Genomic DNA, 23,060 nt, shown 5'->3' with positions numbered 1-23,060 from the left:
TAGTTATTGACTTATTTTTCCTCAAAAGTCCCTTTCGGGACATTACATGAGGGGTGGGGATATCACGCCAAAAAATAATATACATTAATGAAAAATGGACAAAAATTACGTTCATGAATAGGCTTCCTCGATAATGGTCTTGAACAGTCGATGATTCATGATGGTGGCCACCTCAGCGGAGAGGTCGTTCCAGTCAGGGCACTTTTTAAGAAAAATGATTGCTGGAATGTGGTGGTATGTGCACGTTCAGGGTAAACAGCGTTCGGGTGGTTATGGCAGGAAATGCGATGCACACGTGGTATTAATCGGCTGGCTTCTGGAAAGTTGTGAAAGAACTTGTGAAATAAGCAGAGACGTGCTGCGTTCCGACGGGTGACTAGCGTAGGCAACTGCAATAGTAATTTCAGACCTGAGACAATGGAACTCCTACCTAACGAATGCACCATTGTCAAGAGACCAATAATACGATGAGTAACGCAGATGGTTAATGTGCTATCGTTAAGGAAAAGCCTACAGCTATAGCGATTGCTGGTTAAATAAGCGATGTTAAGCGGCTTAACTTGAAACGTTCCATATGCCCTGCCACATATCCTTTATCAAAAAACATACAACTCACAGGGTTCGCTTCTAAGCCCCGTAACGGAGTTTCTGTAAGCACTTCTGGAATAGCTAAGCTAGAGAAGGTGGAGCCTGCAGCCTATAGACCCGGTATAAGCAAACCTCTTGAGCTGTAATTTTTGACAAATATGGTGCAGCGTGTCCGCTCCAGCTTGTTATAGACCATACAGCGTAGCCTCGGGCAGTTTTGTGTTTTAGTTCTGTGAGTGTCGATAAATCAAATGCTGTCCGTGAACTAGCGCACGGCGATCACAAGCTGACTTTACGCTCTGCTAATTTTACACACATCTGAATTGAGGTAGTAACTGTTTACTGGTCGTCTTGTTTACCCATTGGATGCTTTTCCTCCAAGCCGTTGCACGTTGCTTCGTCAATTCAATGGTTCGACTGCGTCTGCGTGAGGTGCTTGCGCCGTATGAGGACTAGCAAGTGATTTTTTTAATCCTTCTAATGCTCATTGCCCGGCTTCCTAAGCGGCTTTAGCGCGTTATGACACCGCAGGGTGCGCCGTTTTTCTTTTTCTCCGCCACCGCCCATCGATCAAAGCGAAAACGAGACACCGCATGTGTAGCCGACCGGCCCCTTAAATACGCCAGGCTGTGACCACGCGCCCTTCTCGCTGCTTGGAAAAATTAAAAAATAAAAGAAGGAAGCGGAGTAACTGAACCCCGGGTTCCGGAGGAGGCGTGTCCCTCGGACGAGGCAGTGGTGGGATCGAGCGAGGGGTGGCGGTGGCCGGGGGCGTGGCCTCGGGTGAACGACCCGTCTCCTAACGACACATCGAGCGGCGGCCCCGCGTCTATGGGACTCGGGGGTGGCGTCCTTGGGATCCCAGACCAGCGCAGAAGGGACCCGGGTCACGCGGGGGGCGGCGCCTAACGACCGTCGCGCTGCGATAGCTCAACGAGCAGTCGGAGAAAAAGAACGCGCGCAAGTAGGGGAACCATTTGCCGGTAATGGCGGATCCGGGATCATCGGGGGCGAAGCCGAGCTCTGTGCTGCCCGCGTTACGCGCAATGCACGGACGGCGGGGGCGAAGGCGGAAGCGTCGCCGATAAGGCGATCTGGGCCGGCCATCTGGGTCAGCGGCGCCGCAACCAGCCGAGAGCTCTGGTTCGAGCGTGCAGCTGGAAGCGGGTGGGCTAGGAATAAACTGAGGGAACGGAGTAGTGCCGCCGGAGCGGGGACAACGAGCGCTCAGCCAGCTGTGCGCGGGAGACGCGCGCGAACAAACACACCGGCGCGGAAAACCCCCCGTGGAGCGCGAAATCTCAGCGGGACGTCCAACTGCGCGCAGGAGCGCCGTGATCCATCAGAACGGCGACTCGGTCGCGGACCCGGCGTTGGAGCCACGGGTCGGTCGGGCGCAGCTGTTGCGCCGGAAAACGTAGGCCTTTCTCCGCTGCGCTTCGTGCAGAGAGCGCGGCCGTTGCTCCAGCGCATGAGGGCGCGCGCGCACAGCGCACTGTCAAGCTGCCAGTCAACGGAACGCGGTCGGGGAGCCCGCCTCCCCCGCACGAACCGGGCGCGACGTAGCGCCGCAACTCCGGCGCTGCTACAACGGCGACGGCGCGTTGCCGCCGCGCTCTGAGCGCGATTGCGCGTGCGCAACCCACACTCTCCCCCATTGGCCGCGCGTCACGTGAACTTGACGTATGGCGCCGTAGCGCCTCCCATTGGTCGCGCTGGGTTCGTGGGGGGCGGCTTGGCGTTGCGCCGAAGCATGGCCGCGCGGTCGACGCTGCGCGCCAGCGGAGAGCCGGGATGCAACGGGAGCAGCACGACCCGCGCGAGCTGGAGCTCGCCGCGGCGGCAGCGGCCGCCGCCAGCGGGGAGTGGGCGTCGCGCTGGACCCTCGAACCGCCGAGAAGCAACGCCGTGCTTCCGCCGCCAGCGCCTGAGAGCCCGACGGCGGTGCAACAGGTGTCAGCGCTGGCGGCAGGCAAGAGGCCATCGGAGCAGCGCATCCGGAGGCCCATGAACGCCTTCATGGTGTGGGCCAAAGGGGAGCGCAAGCGGCTCGCCGACGAGAACCCGGACCTACACAACGCCGACTTGAGCAAGATGCTCGGTGAGTACAAGTGGACGTCGTGCCTGTTGTAGCAGCCTTGGGCTCACCGGCTCTGCGCGGTCGTCACGGGGCTGTCAGCTGGGGCACGGCCGCGTGCGCCGTGAGATTACGCCCCTTGTGCCTTGTGAGGTGCGCGGTGTGTCCCTGTGCGGCGCAGAGCGGGCCGGGCCTTGCCTTCTGTTCAGAAACGCCGGATTGCACTACCTGCTGCAGTGTCGCGATAACGGTGTTCTTCCCTACCTGGCCTGGCGCTCTTTCGGAATGCTTTCGTCGGCTGGGTTGTCTGCACGTGCGACCTCGTTGTGGCTGCGTCGTTTTGGCCGTTCAAAAAAGTACGGATGCGGCATTGGCTGCGATGACGTTGAGTACCTGGGGAAAAAAAAAGCAGCATAACGCGTAAGCTCGCAGCGGTTTGCCCTTGAAATACTATTCTTTTTTTGTTCCCTGAGATACCGTTTCACCATCTTACTATAAACATACCTATGTTCATTCATTAAACTCTCGTCTGCAGTATAGACTGTTTTTGTTCTAGCTTTGGAGACAACTGGCTTCAAAGCTGTTTTCGCCAATCCTCCCCAGATACCACCTAGGTTTTAGAAGCCCCGTAGTATGCTATCGAAACTGCCAGCGATATCTTTCTTTTTTTGTGTGTGTGAAATCTACCGGTCTACGCCGCGCGGTTGCCGTGAAGCGGTACCGGAGAGAAACGGCTGGTTCCCACGCCCCTTTTCCATGTCTTGATGACCTCGTTGACACTTCGATCGCGACCACTTCCGTCCTTTGGCGCGTGTGTTCGACCCCGCGATGAGGCTCCATCAAAGCAAGCAAGCTGTAGGTCAACCGTTTGTCCTGCATTACGGTACTAAACCTATCCGGGTCTGGTGTTCGATGAGATCTTGATCCTCAATGAGCCATTGAGTTCCTCGGGCCCGAAAATTAACGCTTTCAAACAACGCATTCGCAGCTCCATCGCAACATTGCCGCGGCGAACTGTGCATCGTCGTCTAAAATACGAGTCTTTTTTTTTTTTTTTGTTAATGCATTCACATTTTGAAGTATTTTTGCTTTCCTTTTCTTAATAGAGAGCAGATAATTTCCTTGGCGTCCCATGCCAGAACGTGTAAGATTCATTTCAATAGCCTCGAAGAGCTTCGAAAATGGCGGATATTTGATATCGATTGGTTTGTCGGTGTTTATAGTTGTATATTTATTGTTAGCGTTTTTTTTTTTCTAGGGGTGGGTGGGAGAGGGCAACGTTCGCCGCTATAACGCCGTTGCGTCGAGGCGACCGTTGACCATAACAAGTATACATTCCACATAATAGTTGTCAAATTTCACTTTTGAGTCCTTTGGACAGATGGCAGCTAACTTCTGCTTCATTCTTTATGAAAGGAGGGTGAAAAGTGCAGCCTTTTAGTCGCTTACGAAACACTGCTATATGCTTTGAGAAAATTACGTACTACTCTATCAATAGACACTCAAGGAAGCAGGAGAACTAACGTACACAGGACAAGCGCGCAATGACAACTACTGTTTATTCGTGGTTACATTTAAAACAGTCCACGCGCATCCCTCTGATAAAAGAAATCTCAGAACCTCATTGCACAGGCAGAATGTTAAACCAACTAGACCCCATCACTGCTTTCCTTTCTATGTTTTTTGTGTAACTAGTTCTCCTGCACTCCGCTGAATGGTTTCGGAAACACTGCTGCAGCAGTATAACGCTCTCGGCTTCATGGGTGTTGAACACGCGTGATGGGCCCATACGACTCGTTCAATTTGCAGCAGGAAAGTCCTGACTTCTAGGCTCCGCAGAGGTGGTTCAGAGAGTAGTTTTACTTTTTTCACGCACGAACATAGTCGGGACACTTTCAGAGATGGCAATTTATCCGATAGAACACAAGAAAGGAGCTGACATGCGCTGTGGTTACCTGATTTGGGAACATTAACCGGTTACATTACCCCATTTCATCGTAGCCATGTTTTGTTCCATCCCATACGTCCATGTTATGATGTGATTGTGATCCGATGCGTTATCGCATTCTTTCCTGATCACTATATTTTCGCTTGTTTAGGTGTATTCAAAAGTCCGTGTGATTTCGCAGTTTACTGCTGTGCGCTTCATGGCGGTGAAGCTGTACGCGCGACTTCAGCGAAATCCCATGACAGTGCATCATGTCACAGTTGCTAATATCAGTCAATCAGTACGTCTTGTTTGCGCGTTTTTGTAGCGTCCCACACAATTTAGACACGCGTGGATAACGTCAGAGATAGAAGTTCCACTGGACACTCGCAGTCTTTTGAGGCCAATGTATTCGAAAGTGACCACTGATGCGCCGAGTGGCAACTCAAATCTCTGCGATCATATGACGCAGTCGTGAATATATTGCTCCATAGTTAAGCAGCTTTCATGGCCGCTCTCTAGGCGACGAACTTAATGCAGATGGAATCTCTGAATGCATTATAGACTATCACACTATATGTATACATGTAGCGCTATAGATGTTTCACAGTCTTCGAAAGCGTTGGATCAAAGGGTCTTTGGAAAATAACTTGCTTGTTCCTTTTTTTTTTTTAAATCTTTGACCGTAAATATAGAAATTAAACTATATACCCTGTGGCCTGACTTCTTTCCTTGGCTGCCTCCTTTGAACTCTTTGTTTCTGGAATCGACGTATACGTGTTTCGTCGGTCACGTGCTTTTTCAAGTCAGTGCTCTGAACGCAAGACGGGGCATTGCCACTTTCAAGTCCCGCACATATGTTTTCTGCCTGACTTTGGCTAGGGTAAATTCTTCACCCTTGGGGCAAGACCGAGGTCGTTAAGGCTCCTGTGGCGCTTGCCTCGAGTGTTCCTAGTGTAACGCTAACTTCTGCACGCAGCCGGTTCGGTTCATCCTTTTCTCATATTTTGTTTGTTTTGAATCGGTTTATTCGTACGAAACACCTACGCTCCGTTTTCTCACGAAGAAGTCTTCGCCGTTTGCGTCTCGCAGCTCTCGCGCCAGCTAAATGTCAGCGCGCGACTGTCTGCAAGGGTTAGAACACCTCGTGCTGCTGCGCGGAGGCAGGACGCCAGGTTGCATCGCTCAAATGCCAAACCACCTCGCGATTCGCCAGCTCGGCTTTCACGAGAAAGGTTCGCGACAGTTTATACAGAGCTGCGACCACAAGACATTTCATTAGGGACCGAGTTTATTAGCATGTGTACATATCGAAAGCTAACGCGAAAGACGTGCAGGAAATGATGGAGAGATGCCACAGAACGCGGATTACCAACGAGCAACGCGAATTTGTCTTCAGTTATACATGATCTTCTTTGCCCTGCAGCAAGATTTTGAACGCAAGCTCAAAAAAAAAAAAAAAACGGCAGGCGCAGCAAACACACCACACAGCTGCCGTATAGCGTTTGTGTAATGTGTTTTCCATCTGTGTTATGTTTGCGCTACGAACATAAAGGGTATTTATTTAAAGAACACGCAGTTACATATACATAACCGGGTTCCACGAGTACCACGTGTTACACAGGCTCTTAGTCAATCAAGTCCAGCTTTATGGGGCATTTTAATTGTTAGCTAACTGCAATATATTGTAAGACATGATTACGCGCATGCTGATGGTAATGGTCTAACTTCGCGTGCGTTTTTAAGTTTTTTCCTGAGCTTGTACGCCGATTAGTTAGAATTTTCATAGCAAAAACAAGCGAGCTGCCTTTTTAGAATATATTGTAAATCAACTATATAATACCGTAAGCAAGCTTCTTTGATGAACGTATTGATAAATGTGGTCTAATTCATTCAGACGTTTGGCGAAATTTCGCTTCTGAAGTGTGTCTTCCGCTCACAACTGGTAATTACCATAGGAAAGCAGTGGGTTTCGTTTTCGATAGTAAATAGTGATACTCTATACGAGTTTGCGGATATGTTGATTATTATGGTGCAGTTATACACTATGTGAAAAATTACGTTCAATTCCTAGAATGCGTTCGAAATTTCTCCGTATGTGCGTGTGGAGCAGCCGCGGACTACTTATAAAGTGGTGCGCACAGCCTTAATCCTGCTTTGACTATGGGTGAGATGATGTCACAGGTGATGATTGTGGAACCGGGTTTCTCTTTCTCTTCTGAAATATGGTTGTTTGCAGTTGGCGCTCTCTGAAGCATCCTTTCACCCCTGTCAGTGCTTTTTAATGCGTAAGCATTAAGTGGCTGTGAGGACTTTGTCACCAGATGGACTGCGTCGAAGTGGAAGCACAGGAAAAAGCCAGTGGTTGTAGTCGTATAGAAGATGAGAAAATGTCGTTAGGAAAAATATGGTTCATGTGGAGTCATTAGTTAATTAATTAGAGCCAATAACGTCAATTAGACGTAGAAATAGCCAAAAGGAGTAATTTCAACAACCAAAGTGATCACGTGATACTTCGTGACCTATAAGGACGTCGTAATATTGACATAGCTATGTCGGCGTTGGATGTGACGTCATAAAATAGGAAATGGACGTGTTTAGACATGAAAGAGCCGAATAAAGAGTGAAAGTGTGTAAAGGGTATTAAAAATGTCGCCAATAAAACATTTTGGTGCATGTGGAGTAATTAGTTATGTAAAGATAATTACGTCAATCAGACATCGAAATAGCCAACGGGGTAATGTCTACGTCCAAAGTGATCTGCTGACGTATTCCTCGAATGCGGGTGGCTGCAGTGATCTCAAACGTTGTTGTTGTTTTTTTTCTCAGAAGCCTCAAAAACGTTCCGTACCACATATCAGATATCACATATGTATGCAGCTTTCCTATACGACGCTTAATGCTGGCTTGTTTTAATGGAAGTACGCTGCTCTATCACGTCGAGGTACATGCAGAGCGACCAACCTGCCATTGCTGGGAACGATACAATGCACTTCGTTTTCACGGGTTTGTAATTGGGAACTCGAATGGATGACCTGAGCTCTAAGTCTTTTGTCCTTTTAAAACTCGGAGAAAGTATCATCACCCGCTACGGGCCTGCGCTTTATTTCACCAGCATACGAGAAACAACTTATTCATGAGCCCTCGTTCTCTGTAGAAATCTGAATTTAACAGGCGAATCTTAGCCTTTTAAACGCATCGCTATAAAGCAATGGAAAAAAATCCCTGTTAACAGTTCAGATACGCTTTCTAAAACAACGGGAAAATGTAGTCACATATATAGAATAACTAAGTATATATTTTTTTTTATGTCAGTTTTTGGAACATTTGCTTTTCTCATGTCAGGACGGTAATATGTTATGGCCGGTGGAGTGACATGTTTTTTTCTTTTTTTTTTAACCATTCAAAATCACCAGTTGCTTATTTGTCGTTCTTTTTGCTCATTTCACCTTTTTTCTTTCGTTTGAAAAGGGATCCGCCAACGCTAGTTATGTTAAACAAGGCCCAAACTATATCCGTTTGCCAGAGATATCCAAGTTTTTTGATGATGTGAACAATAAGTATACAGTATCCATGCTTCCCACAATTGTTCAGAATGTGTGAAAATTAAACTCAAAGAAAAATGTATTTTGAAGAGAACTGGTGTTCAGCTGTCAGGAACTCGCTTTCATGAGTTTGGTGCTTTTCATGTTGTGCTCGGTATTCGTTTACCTTAATGGCGATAAAAAGGCGTATCTTTGTGGTTATTTACAATATCTGCATCTATCTTTCTCTTGGTGTTCGGCAGTATGCTTTAACTGGGGAAAATATTGGCTAACCGGCCGGACAAAAACTTAGATGGAGGCGTATACGAAAGCACCGAGGCCCAGTGCGCATGCAGGCTGTAATGATCATGACGATTGGTCAATGGTCACTGAGGGTAAATTGTCATATCGCGCTTCCTTTTTAGAGTGTTATCTCTACAGCGTTCATTTGCAAGTTTAGAGTTGTTCCTGCACCTATAGCAGCTCATGCTTGCCCCATATGGCGGCACTTACTCGTGCACCGCATGTTTCTTCTCGCGCTGTGCAGCAAACCGTCTCACTCGCACTATCGCCGCATCCGATCAAGCCTGGTGTGAACCTGCAAAACACTCTTGCGCTCTGCATCGAACCTTCGCCGCTCCTTCATTTAACATATATGTAAGCCCCACACATGCGCCATCTCACTTAAGACAGAGATCGCAGCCATGCCAGACAGGAAGCGAGTTAAGATCGATGCGATTGTTGCCGATGGCTAACGCTTGTGAAACATGGTTCAATTTTTAACGCGATCTTTTTTTAATCATTGAATGCCCTGCTCCCCAGAAAATCCATCGTTGTGAGGAAAAATAGCGATCATGATTCTAGCAGGCCAGTGGTAGATGGGCTAAGTAACATGCTCAGGTACAGATTGGGCGGTTGGTTGTGCGATGTCATTAGAGCATGACAAAAGCTGCCAACTCGGGCACCTTCGAGATGAAAATCAAGCCCTTTGGGACCCTTCGATACGGAGTCAGACAACGGAACTGTCGAACCACGCATGACCCGTTCGTACGATTTGCATGGTTAAGACGGGGGTTTTACGTCCTGTGGTTTTTCACGTGATTTGTAGCTTACGACCAACATGCCAATGAGTGTGTGTGGAGAGAGACACAAATTGAGAGGATGTTAATTCAACGAAGTGATTGGGTGCGAACGATGATTGCGAACAAGGGGAGCGTGCTGGCAAACGGACGTCATTAACGGCGTCACACTCATACACCTAAAGGCGGAGCTTAACGGTCCGCTTATTGATATTGCTGTTGTTTTTGTGTTTTTTTTTAGTAAAATATGTGTTTATCTGGAAGAAGGAAAGTCAGTGCCCGCGGTTTCGGAAGCTTGCCTCTGAATAGCAGGAGTATATACCATGAATCAGGGGTGCCTTATGGGTATCTGTTGAGAGGGGCTTTTGTTTGCGCGATACATTTTGGGTATCTCATTTCCGAAGAAAAATGGCATTTTAAATGATTTTCTCTCTCTCTGTCACACACACACACACACAAATTATAGCTCACCCCCCCCCCCCCCCCCCTACCACCACTGCCGCGATTTAGGAATTCAAGTAGTATTACGCGCGTGGAATCCTGACATTCCTTTGCTTTCGTTCCAATCTGTATACATATATGCCGTATATCCCATGGGAAGCCCACGTGATAGGTCGCTGCATTTTGAAGTTCTCCCCGGCTATATCAGTATGATAATAAGGGAGTAATTACTCATGGACATCCACCCAAGCGCAGCTATGCTGCATGCTACAAAGGAAAGCTGTATAGCAGCTATAATCGTCGACCGCTATCGACCGCACACGGCTTGCCATGAAAGTGAGAGCGTGCACCCGCTATACGGCCACACTCGGGGGAACATGTATAGTTTTAAACTATAAATAAATTATAAAGGAAATACAGCAACATGTGTTTGTTGTCCCGTCAGCTTACGTCCCCGTTGCTCTCCTCTGGACCGCGTTTCTCGGAGAAGTTTGATTTTGACTGGCGATAGAAAAACGAAAATTAATAAAATTGATTGGAGTTAAAAATATGCTCAAGCGACACCCAAAACAGACACGCGTCTGCTTCTCCTTGTCTAAGTGTGAAAGCTCTTCTTCAATCCATTCAAGCTCGCGTCAGCTATTGTTCACTATCTTATGATAAAGCGGGCGTCATTTTGATCACGTTGACTTGCATATGCTGCCTTGGCCGCCCATCTCATTAGCTCAATCAGCATGGACAGTTTAACCAAGCAGTGGTTATTTATGGCAATAATAATCAAGTCAGCGTTATCCGTCAATGTCTTCATAATGATTTTTGTGGATGACGCAGCGCTGCAGTGATGAGGTGTGAAATCTATATGTGTTCCTTTTGAAGACGCATTTTTTTTTTCTTCTTCGTGGGAACATATGGGGCAGGAAGCGCGTGATGTGCCATGAGGCTGGGCAATGAACACCGAGAACTTCACAAGTGCGCAAGCCCATTTTTTACCTTTTGTCCCTCCAGCGGCTGATCCCTCGAAGCGTTCTTGAACCAGCTGCAGCGAGTGGAGATAGCGAAACGAACGGCGTTACCGACACGCTCTATAGATTTGACGGGGATGTGTACAGAACATGGTATAGGTCTCTGGCACCGCAGCAACCATCACCTGGTCTCGGAAGTGCAGCATGCAGTATGTGGCCACATCAAGCAATTTTAACGTTGCCGCAGTACTCAAAGGCAGCAGTTGCTCGTGTACTTCATCAAGATGTGCATTGTTTTAGGAATACGTGCAAATTTGGTTTAGGAAAGCTTAGCCCTCAGCCCAGGTGTAAACGCAACTGCGGCGTTACTCAGGCTTGATATCTGATCATCCCAGAAGGGGTGAGTGCAGCATTACACTTTTCGACCTGCCGAGCTGTTCGGGACTGATCGAACAATTGATCCGTTGAAGAATCGAAGTTGGGTTATGAATCCAGGTCCATGTTGAAGGTTGGCACGCACGCACGGCACCGGACGCTGCTTGTTTCCTGGAAACACGCATTTAGAGAGCTAGGGACATGCATATAAATATATCGCATCACTAAGTTTGCGCGCAACAACTCAGTCAAGGCACATCGAGGCGGCCACGAGCGCTGGCTTTTCGTCTGCTGATGAAATCTGAGAAACTGTCGGTGGCACCTATGCGTATACCTTCTTCTAATTAGTACGCACCTATGTTTTCACGTCATTATCTTTAAGCCCAAACAGCAAGTCACCGTCACAAATGTTTATTAGTTTTCCCTCTAACAGCAGCTGACGGCATCCTCAACCCGCTGCTCGTATTCGCGCGCAGCAGCTGACGGCATCATCAACCCGCTGCTCGTATTCGCGCGCATTTTCGCTTTCGGTGAACTTTTCATCCGGCGAAATCAAATCTGCTAACATTATACAGGTTTCCAAATTTCGATCGAATCAATGCATGAAAATAGTCGATGAAGACGTCGCTGTGTTTTCCATGAGGATATCACGTACGCACAAATGTGAATTTCACTAGCTCATCAGAATGATGGCGGAGCCTCGCTGGTTGGAGAAATGTGTGATGCAAAATTTCTGACAGGACCTCCTCTACCGTCATGTTCTTTCCTCACTTTTCATCGACTAGGAGGAGCTCTAAAAAATAACAAGAAAGGCGCGTAACATTCTCATTCTGTATGGGCCTGTTAACCACTATGGGCGAGGGGAGAAAGGTCTGATTTTCCTTGCGGAATTCTTCAAATGCGCGCAGAAGCATTAAAAGGCTTATTTCAGCAACATCACAATGATATAGTGTGCACATGCCATACCGTTACACGTATAACTATACAGACAGTGCGGACACTTTCTATCCGTGTATATCGGTTAGGCGAAAATTACTTCACTTTGGTAACTATACCTATATGTTACTTTAATTGCGTCGGTATGCTAGTAAAACTCCAAAGGGTAGAAGTAAAGCACATGCCTGTGCCGGCGAAGTGCGAATGTCGTCACCTTTTACACCCCGTTATGAATTCAATGCGTGACGTGGCATGTATGAAGTTCCGCGTGGGATATATCCAGCTCAGGTTGGAAATGCAGCCGAATTTCTCCTTATAATCGGAACTGGGCAGCAGTGCTCGCTGATCTGCCGCGTTATAATGTCCGTATAGGTATATAACGTTCCGTAGTACTCGCGTACGATGCAAGCAGCCTGAAAAAGCATCTAACATACAGCAGCAGCAGCAGCAGCAGAAAAAAAAAATAATAAAAAATAGATAAATAAATAAAAATAAAAAAGAATACAAAGAAAAAAGGAGCACTTGTCCAACTGATATGCCTGGCCCACCGTATAGTATTCTGGTCTATCCTCGCGGCGTATTTGCATTTGACACGTGCAAACACGGCGCTAATAGCCACAGCTGGCTGAGTAGGCGTCTTTATTTATTTCGTTATTTTTTTTTTTGTTCCGTATGAAAAGCACGTGAGCCGTGATACCGCAGTGAGCGGAGCGCTTTTATCGCGTGACTGACTCCGAGGAGCGCAAACATGTGCGACGTGTCCATGCGAGGCGCCCTTTTATGAGGTGGACGCTTAGCCGGCGTGTGCACGCCTGTAACTGATTCCCGAGTTTGCTTGTTTATTTGCGTTTCCTCTGCCACTTGCTATGCACTGCACGCGCCTTATAGAATGCTACGCGTGAATCGGATGCCTTATTGCGAAGCGTAGGTGCACGATTGCGAATTTAAATACGCCGGTGTCAAAACGGAGAGCTGAAAATGCCACACGAATTATAATAGTTCACGACTGGCTCGTGTGATTGTTTTCAACATTCGCGCGACAATCGGTTTGTCGCGCATTTAATCACTCTTTTTTTATATGTAGAATTTATAGAGATAGATGGCTGGTCTGTGGTGAAGGTTAACAATGACAAAACAGCATGCTTAGAATGTTAGCTCGCAGGTGCAGTGCGTAAAAAATGGAATGCCGGACAGCAGAGCATCTGTAGACAGGCAGGCAGCATTGCTCTCAGCGAGGTGCTAGGTTCATGCTAGGTTCATGCATATATATATATATATGTATGTATGTATGTATATATATATATATATATATATATATATATATATATATATATATATATATATATATATATATATATATATATATATATATTGGAGCACAGCGTTTGACTTCTGCAGCATTTTCTCCCAGTTATGTAGCCCTGTGATAGCGCGTGCTGTGGCTGCAAGAAATCCATGTGCACGGAGATGACACTCCGTTTATGTAATTTTCGCTATGCGTGCTCTCTTTTTTTCAGGACGTCTTGGTAGGTTGAGGGACGGAGAGAACTCTGCGTTCCCCACTTACGCGGAGTTCCGGAGTTACGAAAAGTCGATGTAGCATTCAAGAGGTACATTATAGTCTACTTTACCCAAATTCTCGCTTAACCGACATTCCGACTTATTTGATCCGTCGCTCGGGTCCCTTCTGTTCGTTTCTGTCAACAAGGCCTCCTCTTAATTAGAACTCCACTTAATTTGAATAACCCTGTGGCCTGCGGCAAAACCAAATTGTCTACAATTCCTCCTCTCCTACGGTTGCAAGTGACGTCATCATCCCCATGGTTCATTCTAATATGATGCAGCTGCTTAATCGAAAATCGTTCCGAAAGCTGGACTCGGTGAACATGACAGACGCGCTATTTCAGTGCGTGCCCCTACCCGTTTTGTATGCACCTTCGAATCGATAATTAGGAAATAACCCTCCTGCGTCCTCACGAAAAAAAAAAGGAAAGAAAGAAAACAAAGTGAGGACGTGCATGCATGATGAGCGATCGGGCGCGTTTGCTGCCCAAAACGAAAAACACATGCTGAAAGCGGAAAGGAATAAGCCGTCTAAAAATATAAATAAAGAGCACTTCTTGCGGTATCTGCGTGAAAGGCACGTGAGGAGGTTGGAAGAAAATCACGCTGTTTTTTATTCTGTCTTTTTTTTTTTTTTTTAAAGCGTGCATGCGCAGAACAGAAAGCCGCAAAGCGCGTTCTTATTTACTGCTTTTTTTTTTTTTTTTCCGGTTCGGGAGGTACCTCGGCTTCTTTGCTCTCATGTGTTTTTTTTTTTTTTTTTTGTAATCCCATCTTCCACGTTGCATGCTCAACCCTGCGGTGGCTTGCTGGAAGCAGCGTTTATTGTACTGCAGCCGTCGTGTTGAACGTCTGGTATGGTGTTCTTATCGTTCGCCTGATTGTGATTGATGATCATCTTTGGTGTTCAAAGTGGCAGGCGCTGGCGCTCTCAGCGTTTTTCTTCTTACTTTATTTTTATTTTTTTCTGTCAGCGGCTGTACGGCTTCTCGCTTCATTTCGACCCCATCGCGCTTTACGAGAGTTTTTCCGTTTCGATTCCCATGGCTTTTCCCTCGCACGATTTCCTGTTCTTCACTTAATTTGTGAGTTCTGCATGTTATCATGCATTGCAGTGCAGGCTCTTTGATCGAATTTATTCTATCTACCGTCAAAACAAGGGAAATAAGGCGTATTTCTTTATTATTCGCGCTAACGGATGGCGAGCAGGGATTGCAAAACCGAAAGCACGCTTTCCTTAAAGGGCAGCTCTGGATTTCACGGTAGCTTCTCACGGTCTGTATATAATTATATATTCTGTTCAGTCCCCTCTTTTTGTTGCAGTAAATATTTTTGTTGTAGGATAACTTGCAACGCAGTTCTAGTTCAACATAGAACAACAAAAACCGAAATTCGGTTGCGTGACCTGAAGGACTGCTTCGCGTGACGTAGCGGTGGCGCCAAAGGCTGTGTACTCCCGCGCTTCATTTGGCCCTAAAATATTTTGCTGTATAGGCTGTCCACATCCGATGGCTTAGACTGACTGCATCGTATCCCGCAGTGTTGATGTAAAGCGGTAGTTCTCCTATATATGGACTCATCGACTAACTGTCGTCACATTATGCTTGATCCGGGTGATTAGCGCAGAGGCAGTGTCGCATTCCATGAAGTCTCGACTGAGGAGTGACTATTGCTAGTTGAAAACTTATTAGCAAAGCTGCCGCCGAGGCCGGGATTCGATCCCAAGGACGCGGGATCGAATCCCGGCCTCGGCGGCAGCTTTTCGATGGAGGCGAAAAGCAAGGCGCCCGTGTGCTGTGCGATGTCAGTGCACGTTAAAGAACCCCAGGTGGTCGAAATTTCCGGAGTCCTCCACTACGGCGTCTCTCATAGCCTGAGTTGCTTTGGGACGTTAAACCCCACAAACCAACCAACCAACAATCGCAGTGTCATGCCTGGTTTTTCAGATATTGCGCTAAACTTCGAATGGAGTAACATGTTATGGCTTCTGGTCGACCGAAATGGCAGGGCTTAAAATTCTCTTGAGGGACATTTGCGTCTGCGTTCATGAATGACTCGACAATCAGCTGATATACTAGCTTTTTGTGAAGTTTGTTTCGAATGGGAACCGTAAAGAAGAAGAAAAAGAAATACACTGGAAGAGATGCCGTTTGATGGGAAGAGTCCCGTGTTTCTATAGGTTCTCGTGTTTTTCTTTTTCGAGTTGTTCAGGTCACCTTTATATTGCAGTTTTTAGGTAAAGAATGGATTTCTCTGGTAAACATGATTTCTTTCTTTATTTCTTTGGCGTGTTAAAGTTATAGGCGTCGAGGAGAGCTTCGCTATAGGATGCTTGGGAACGCTTTTGAAATCTATAGGTACATGACTTTATATTTTATTTTATTATTATTATTTTTTTTTTTTAGGATTCCGTTGAGGCCCACAATGCAGAGACAATTTATGGTTCGGGGATATTATTATTTGATGGAAAATTATTGTTATGTTAACTTGAAAGCTATAGGTCGACCCTATTTGTATTGTTATTTTTGTTTGTTATTATCCAGTGCACACGAGTTCTTGTACATGCGCTGTAGTGTAGTTGTTCTTTTCGTTCCACACGCACCGCTCGGTGTGCGTCCGCCGCGACACCTGGGGGTCGAACTTTCGGTGACCTCATGCTCAGTAGCAGAACGACCTAGCGACCGCGTCACAGCCACCGCGGCCGGAAGAAGAGAAGTCGTCGTCGGTGCACGGGTGAGCGGTTATCGTCATCCCCTGCGACGTCAAATTCACCGACGACGGTTGCAGTCTCTGCTTGCGCATGTATTAACTGTGACGTTTCGCTGTACAGAAAATTTAATATAACAGAAAATTATGAACAAATGAGGAATATATATGTTGGTATAGGTAGCCGTCATATAACATTGGAATTAACCTCCTAAATGGAGTCATAGGTTAAGTGGGGCGCCGTTGTTGGAGGGCACGCTGATTAATTTGCACTCATTGTAGTCCTTGCACTGACATCGTACAAGAAAGAGGTGTTTTCGCAATTCCCCTCAAACGCATGCGAATACGACAGAAAAATTGTATTTTTAGCAGGTTAGCTGTAATTTGAGTGCACGACTTTTCCTACTGACTTAATATTTGCTGATTTTCGGTTTAATCGCTATTTCGCGGCTACCATTCATTAAGCGGGGATTTGTTAACTAACAAAGATGCACTTGTATAGCTTTCTTTCCCGGTTCGCTCTAAGCGAAAATAAATTATATATTCTGTTAATTAAGATTAAGGTTCGAGGTTGGACTGTAGCCGGTTTTAATTTGACTTACTCAACAAGCATTGCAATCATCCGAGATTATAACCACTGGAGGCTAACTGTTTGAACACATGGTTTTACTCACGTATCCCATTGCTTCGTTCATATCACTGTAAAAATAACTGCTCCTAGACGGCTTGCAGTGTGTGAATGTTTTGTTCTGGATTTTTCACTTGACTTCGTGTGTTATCATTTGCTTCGCCTCTATCTAGCAGCAGTTGTAGAAAACCGCAGTTGTTGTCCATAGTCAAAGACGTCCTACCGCTAGTGCCATCTGAGGGCTCTTCGTAGCGCCCTATGTCCGGTTCTGCTGGGCTGTGGGCCTCATTGTTGAGATACGGAAGTGCAGCCAGGCGGAAGGAAGCAGGAGCGTTACAACCAGACATGCTCGGTTAGCTGTCATATCTCATGGGAAGAGGCCCAAAGAGTTTTTGTTTTCTTTTTGAAAGAGGTGGGAGAGAAGGAGGGATTTCAATAATTGGTATAAGTGGTTTGCAATAGTGCGACCACTGCAAATTCTAAAACAAAGAAAAAGCAAACTTCGTTAGTATAACCCCGTCGGCACCAAACCAGCATCTAAGACGTTTTCCAGCATGTAGGGATGTCATTCAAGTTTGATTTGCAATTTGTATCTCGTCTTGACGTCAAGATTCCAGTGCTGTGACCTGAAATTTGATTATACCCACCTACACGCTGATTTTATGCGAGGGCACTCGCGTTCATTTTGGCATTCACGTTTTCATGGTGGACTATAATAAACGGAAACAATGTGATCTGGACCGGGTTTTGATCTCTATAGTAGTCAATTATGGATGTCCCAGCTTGCGTTGAGCAACCCATTTAAGAACGTTCGCTGTTTCCGATCGACTGGAAGTCTCTTCTAAAGTCCGGCCGCGTGATGCGTCGCACTGATTTCGCCCTAATCTTCGAAATTATTTCTCAGACGTAAACACGAATAGTAGGGCATGAAAGGATGCAGTTCCATTTATAAGCTGGCTGCTTGCGGGCATTAGGAATCCTCGCGGTCATTCTGCATGCAGTGGAAGAAACACAAAGTATTAATTTCTCTGGAGCAAGACGTGCCCTTGTTACAAGGGTGTTCTCACCTAAAGAAGCACTGGAAACAAATTAAATTTGAAGGGAGGCACATTTTCGCCCGTTTATAAAAATATGCTACCCTTAAAGGAAAGGGGGCTACGCATGTACAACCAAGAAACGATCAAAAATTAGGTACGTGTGCCGCTACCAGCGGCCAATTGCGAAAGGTACAGTTGAGCGGCGTCGGAACAGATTTTTCGGTGCCGGATCCCTGAAGCTTGTAAATATACCGGCATTCACGGTGTATTATATTGCGCCCTTTTTCAGTGTTGAGATCAGTGCCAGTTGTCCTGGGTGTCTCTTAATACTGAGCTACGAGTCTTAAGCTAGCTTATCCCAAACTGCGGATCTGGTTTGTTTCTATTCTTAGCGTACTGGCATGCTGCTTCGTTCTATAAAAGAGCAAGAATAGCTCACGTGCGTAAGCTCGAACTCCTGCATTCTTGTCTGGTTGCACTTTTTGTTTAGGCGTCGATCCAAAGTGGCAGCAGCCCTAAATATACTCCATACGTTCCTAGACACGACGAATTACGAACAATACAGATAATATTTAGGGATGATCGATAAGACGTACTGGCGTGAATACGATAGCGTTCTTTTCTATGTTACTATTGTTCGGCGGTTCTGCAGCGTAGGACACATACACTGTACCGCTGCGTCTACTTGCAAGCCACTATCGTCCTATAACCTAATCACTATCGCCCGTCACTGACGCGTCAGTGCTAAGTTGCTATAGCCGGTGTTCCTTACATAATGGGCTTTGCTCTAAAATGTGTCTCATTCTAGCCGGTTTGGCGTAGTATCCTGTTTCGCGGCATAGCCGGTGGTTTATTCTCGTTGAAGTTTCGTGATCGCCCCGAGGCTTCACACAGAGTGAGCCGGTGCCGCGACGTTGGACAGTTTTCGACACAATGTGTATAGCACGCCTAATGCAATCGAATTCAGAGGGACATTTCCACAGAAGTGCTCAGAACGCCAGTAAATGCAACTTTTGAGGACCTCTTTCATGGATGTCAAGTTGCCTTCACCCCACTGCTGCATCCATCACTAAAGGCGGAATAGCTGGTGTTTTCGTCACAATTGGCGTTATTTATGCAGCACAATATGTTCCCATGGTTCTTCTAGCAGCACAATGCATGTATCTGTGGAGCAGTAAAATGCGATTGTAGCACCTCAAGCTTCTGTACTTTTGCCGGCCAGTGACGCCATGTTTGGGACTGTACGCAATGTCCGAAAGCCAATGTAATGAATTATTAAAGGATCTAGACATATCGCAACTTTGGTTGCACTATCCGGTGACAGGTCTGTATATATAGGGTTACAATTCTATCAGCAGGTATAGATGATACAGCGCTACCTTATGGTGGCAAACAGTGGCATTCTTTTTTCAATAATAAATAAGAAATCGTGTGGATTGCGGTGCGTTCTTTTTTCTTTTTTTGAAAACCGTATCGTGCTAATGTCTATACACATTCACTTCTATGGGTGAATGAGAGATGTCTCTTTGGGCTGTTCCAATACCGTCTTCGTTGTCGTTTCTGCAGCACCTTCAGATGGGAACAATTTCCCAGTACGTGAGGTATATGGCGAGGACCCAGATGCACTTATTGAAAAAGCCTGTACTTTTCGAGTGATCAAGTTTTTACGTTGAGTGACTTTTAGACCACACTACCTTCCGCGCTACCGCTGAACGTGAAAAATTGCCTTGTTCTTTTTTTTTTTCTATTTTGTTAGCCGGAAGCTATGCGGTCGCTTTTTGTCGTTCGTCTTTTCATTTTGTGTTTGACAACCTGCAGTGATAATGACAAAAGCAGACAAGAGGCATCACTCCATTCTGACCTCCTTTGCATTCCATGTTCTATTGTGATCTCTCGTCATTTCACGATATTGCAAAAGCGCGCGATCTCGAACGTAAACGTCAGGGGCACGAACGGATACTGCATCACCCTTGTCTGCCATTTCAGTCATTTGGGATTGTTTTACGATGGAGTAACGGTGAGCGTCGCGACGTTTACGTTTTTTTCCCGTGTTTTCTTTCGAGCTATTCATGATTGTATTGTGTACACATCACTGTACAGCATCCGAGATGGCTTCGTATTCTGTTCACATCGCGACCTTATATGATCTTACATTTTGATCTTATATGAATGAAGGTTCTGCACTTTTGGAGAACAAAACCAGTAAAAAAAAAAAAAAAAAAAAAAAAAAAAAGCCCAAATGAACTTAAAGTGACCACCAGTTAGTCCTTCGACAGCAATTATTCCTTTAAAGGGCAGCCATTACACCCGGAAGAAAATAATTGCAACAAAACTAAGTGGTACTGAATAGCATCGGTCGTTCCGCTTTATGTCTTTTTGGGGTGTTGTCTTTTCGTCGTCGACTGAGGCGCAAACTGAGGCGCAGAAGTCGCAGTGAAGAGAGCTGAGGAGTAAAACAGGGAATGCTGCACCGCGTATGCACGAACAGAAAGCCTCTCATGTAGCGAGAGGAAGGGTAGTGGTTCCAGTATACAAGATGAAATATTAAATCGTAAGATTCGACATAACTTCAGTAAAACTTGTAATCAGTGGTCTAATTAACGTACTCTTCGAAAGTAATTTTGCCATCTTAGAAGGCGGACACTTCTCAAACCACTCACTCACTCACTCACTCACTCACTCACTCACTCACTCACTCACTCACTCACTCACTCACTCACTCACTCACTCACTCACTCACTCACTCACTCACTCACTCACTCGCTCACTAACTCAATCACTCGCTAGCTCGCTTTCGAGCGGGCAGCCTTTCGTGGTAGTGTTTGTTCGTCCTTGCGTCATCGCGCGTCTGTCCTCGGTAGCGTGTTTGCTGTGTGAGGTGACGTTTGAAGCGGCAACCGAGGAGACAGCGCTGGTGTGAAGTGGGATGAGGCTTGTCCGTAGATGAACGTCTCTGTCGACAGCCTCCGCGCTGCTGCCCCTTTTTTCCCCTGGCTGGCCGCGTGACGAGGGGGGGCTTCGGCCACCCCTCCTCAGCGGGGTCCCATAAATAACGCCGCCGGAAAACAAGTGTCGGCCGCCGGCGTTTGCGCCTTCTCCCGCTCCTCTTTAATTCCGTGCACGGCATTAGTAGCGCGGTGGTATAGGTTGGGAGTTTGATTGCGAGTGGCAGCAGTGGAAAGTAGACCCCCTACACAGCCCATGTACGCACGCATTTGCACATACAGTATAATATATCTTATGAGAACCATGCAGCAGTGCCGTAATTGTAACTGACACCAACCAGTGACCACCGTCCAGACGCCGAGGGCTTATTACAAGATCGTGAGAACGATTCGTGATTCGTGAATGTACCGGATGTTTAACTGGACCGAGCCGTCTTTTCGAGGAAACCACTACAAAAAAATGAAGAAAAAAAAACGACGATTAGCTCAAAGAAACGAGGGCACACGTAACGAGGCCGACCTAGTGTGTGTGTGAGAGAGAGATAGAGAGAGAGAGAGATAGAGAGAGAGAGAGAATTTGGCATGCTCAAAAATACGGCCCAAAACAACAACACTGCTTTCCATCAGGCATCGTGACCGGTCAATAAATAATTCGTGGCCGTGGACGACAGAGGCATTGATTGGACATCATGGTTCACCAGCATGAAATATCAGCCCGGCAATCACAATTGGAACTCAAAAAGGAGAAAAAAAAAACAAACACGAAAAAGCAGCGTCACATGCATCGCCACGAGACGGATACATACATATAGACAAGAACCACTGTGCAGTGATGTTCACTACTAATCCGAGTCGTGACCTTTGCAGTACCCTCACAGACCGTTATCAGTCACTGATTTCTTGAAAATGCGGTAGCGTGCCCAGTATTTATATGTTCCAGCCGCACTCTTCACAATGCTGCACGTTTCTAGCTGGACGCGGAGTAGAGGTAGTGCACCTATACGCGCATGTTGAACCGCAGCGGTCTCCGTCCAGTGTGCGTGAAGGGGAGAGGGTGGTCGTAACGAAGCGGGAGGTGCATCGACGGCACCGAGTGAGAGACACACAGAGAAATATATAAAAGGGACCTTCCGGTCGCACGCCCGATGTCACGCCCCATCGCGGTACGAATTCGACGGCGCTCAACTGCGGCGGCCAACACCCTTTCTTCTCTCCCACTTCCGCGTCCTCTTCCTCATTGGCGGTGCATGCTCTAATGAGGCATTACTTGCCAGGTCTCGGGTTCGATTCACACGGCTTTACCGACGTATTTCTATGCACTGTCAACACATTTGTTATGATATCTTTTTTTATACAATACATAAGAAAATGTTTTTGCCATCGTTACATACGTCGACAATGAGGATCTCACTAAATCTGCAATGTTAAAATCGTTCACCTCAGTATCTCAGGCAACCCTTAATGAGAAAAAAAGGAAAAGGAAATAGATCAATGTGCATCACTTGCATCCGTTCTTGTTCTCGCAGTTCTTGTTCTATTTTTTTTTTTTTTTTTACCCTGCCTTGAGCGGCGTGGCCCATTGCGGAAGAGAGCAACGAAACGAAAAACAACTCGTCAGTGTGTGTCGGTGCAAAAAGAGCACACCACGTTCTTTGATGTTTTCCAATCAGTTTTTTATAGTGGAAAGGTACCCTTCATACAGTGCTACTCTGCCGAACTCGGCGCTCGAGTGACACAGTTGCAGGGCCAAATATCGACATCAATATAGTCGCTTTCACTTATACCTCATTTCCGTTCAAAGAAGCTGCTCTTAGTTTTACTGACAGTATGTCTGAATCATGCGACGTCGGATTGCACATTCTCACTGGCTGTGAGACGTCAAAGGCACCTCTGGATTCTTTCTGTGTAATGTGGTAGCCTCATTGAGTTTTCTAATAGGCATACTATATATACTACTACTGCTACTACTACTACTACCACCACTACTACTACTACTACCACCACTACTACTACTACTACTACTACTACTACTACTACTACTACTACTACTACCACCACTACTACTACTACTATTACCACTCCCGCCGGGGTGGCGCAGCTGTTAAGACGCTCGACACTGTTCCCAAGGATGCGGGTTTGATTCCCGGCCTCGGCAGCCGCTTTCCGGTGGGGGCGAAAAGCCAGGCGCCCGTCTGCTGTGCGATGTCAGTGCACGTTAAAGAACCCCAGGCGGTCGAAATTTCCGGAGTCCTCCACTACGGCGTCTCTCATT

General features: G+C 46.6%; 1 protein-coding gene and 1 pseudogene across 1 annotated transcript in view; both read left to right on the top strand.

Annotated features, from left to right (window-relative positions):
* Positions 1-2,093: 2,093 nt before the first annotated feature.
* LOC146178196 (uncharacterized) overlaps positions 2,094-23,060 on the top strand; it is a 44,357-nt gene continuing 23,390 nt past the window's right edge. The window contains exon 1 of the mRNA XM_084578014.1: positions 2,094-2,689. Coding sequence (XP_084434140.1) covers positions 2,383-2,689 — 307 coding nt within the window. The 5' untranslated portion in view covers positions 2,094-2,382. The remainder of the gene's footprint in view (positions 2,690-23,060) is intronic.
* LOC146178197 (U4 spliceosomal RNA) lies at positions 15,087-15,252 on the top strand (annotated as a pseudogene).

Source organism: Amblyomma maculatum, chromosome 9, assembly GCF_055883805.1.
Source record: "Amblyomma maculatum isolate TAMU_Amacu chromosome 9, ASM5588380v1, whole genome shotgun sequence".
Taxonomy (NCBI): Eukaryota; Metazoa; Arthropoda; class Arachnida; order Ixodida; family Ixodidae; genus Amblyomma; species Amblyomma maculatum.
Note: the sequence above shows the minus strand (reverse complement) of the source record. Positions and strands in the feature narration are given on the sequence as shown.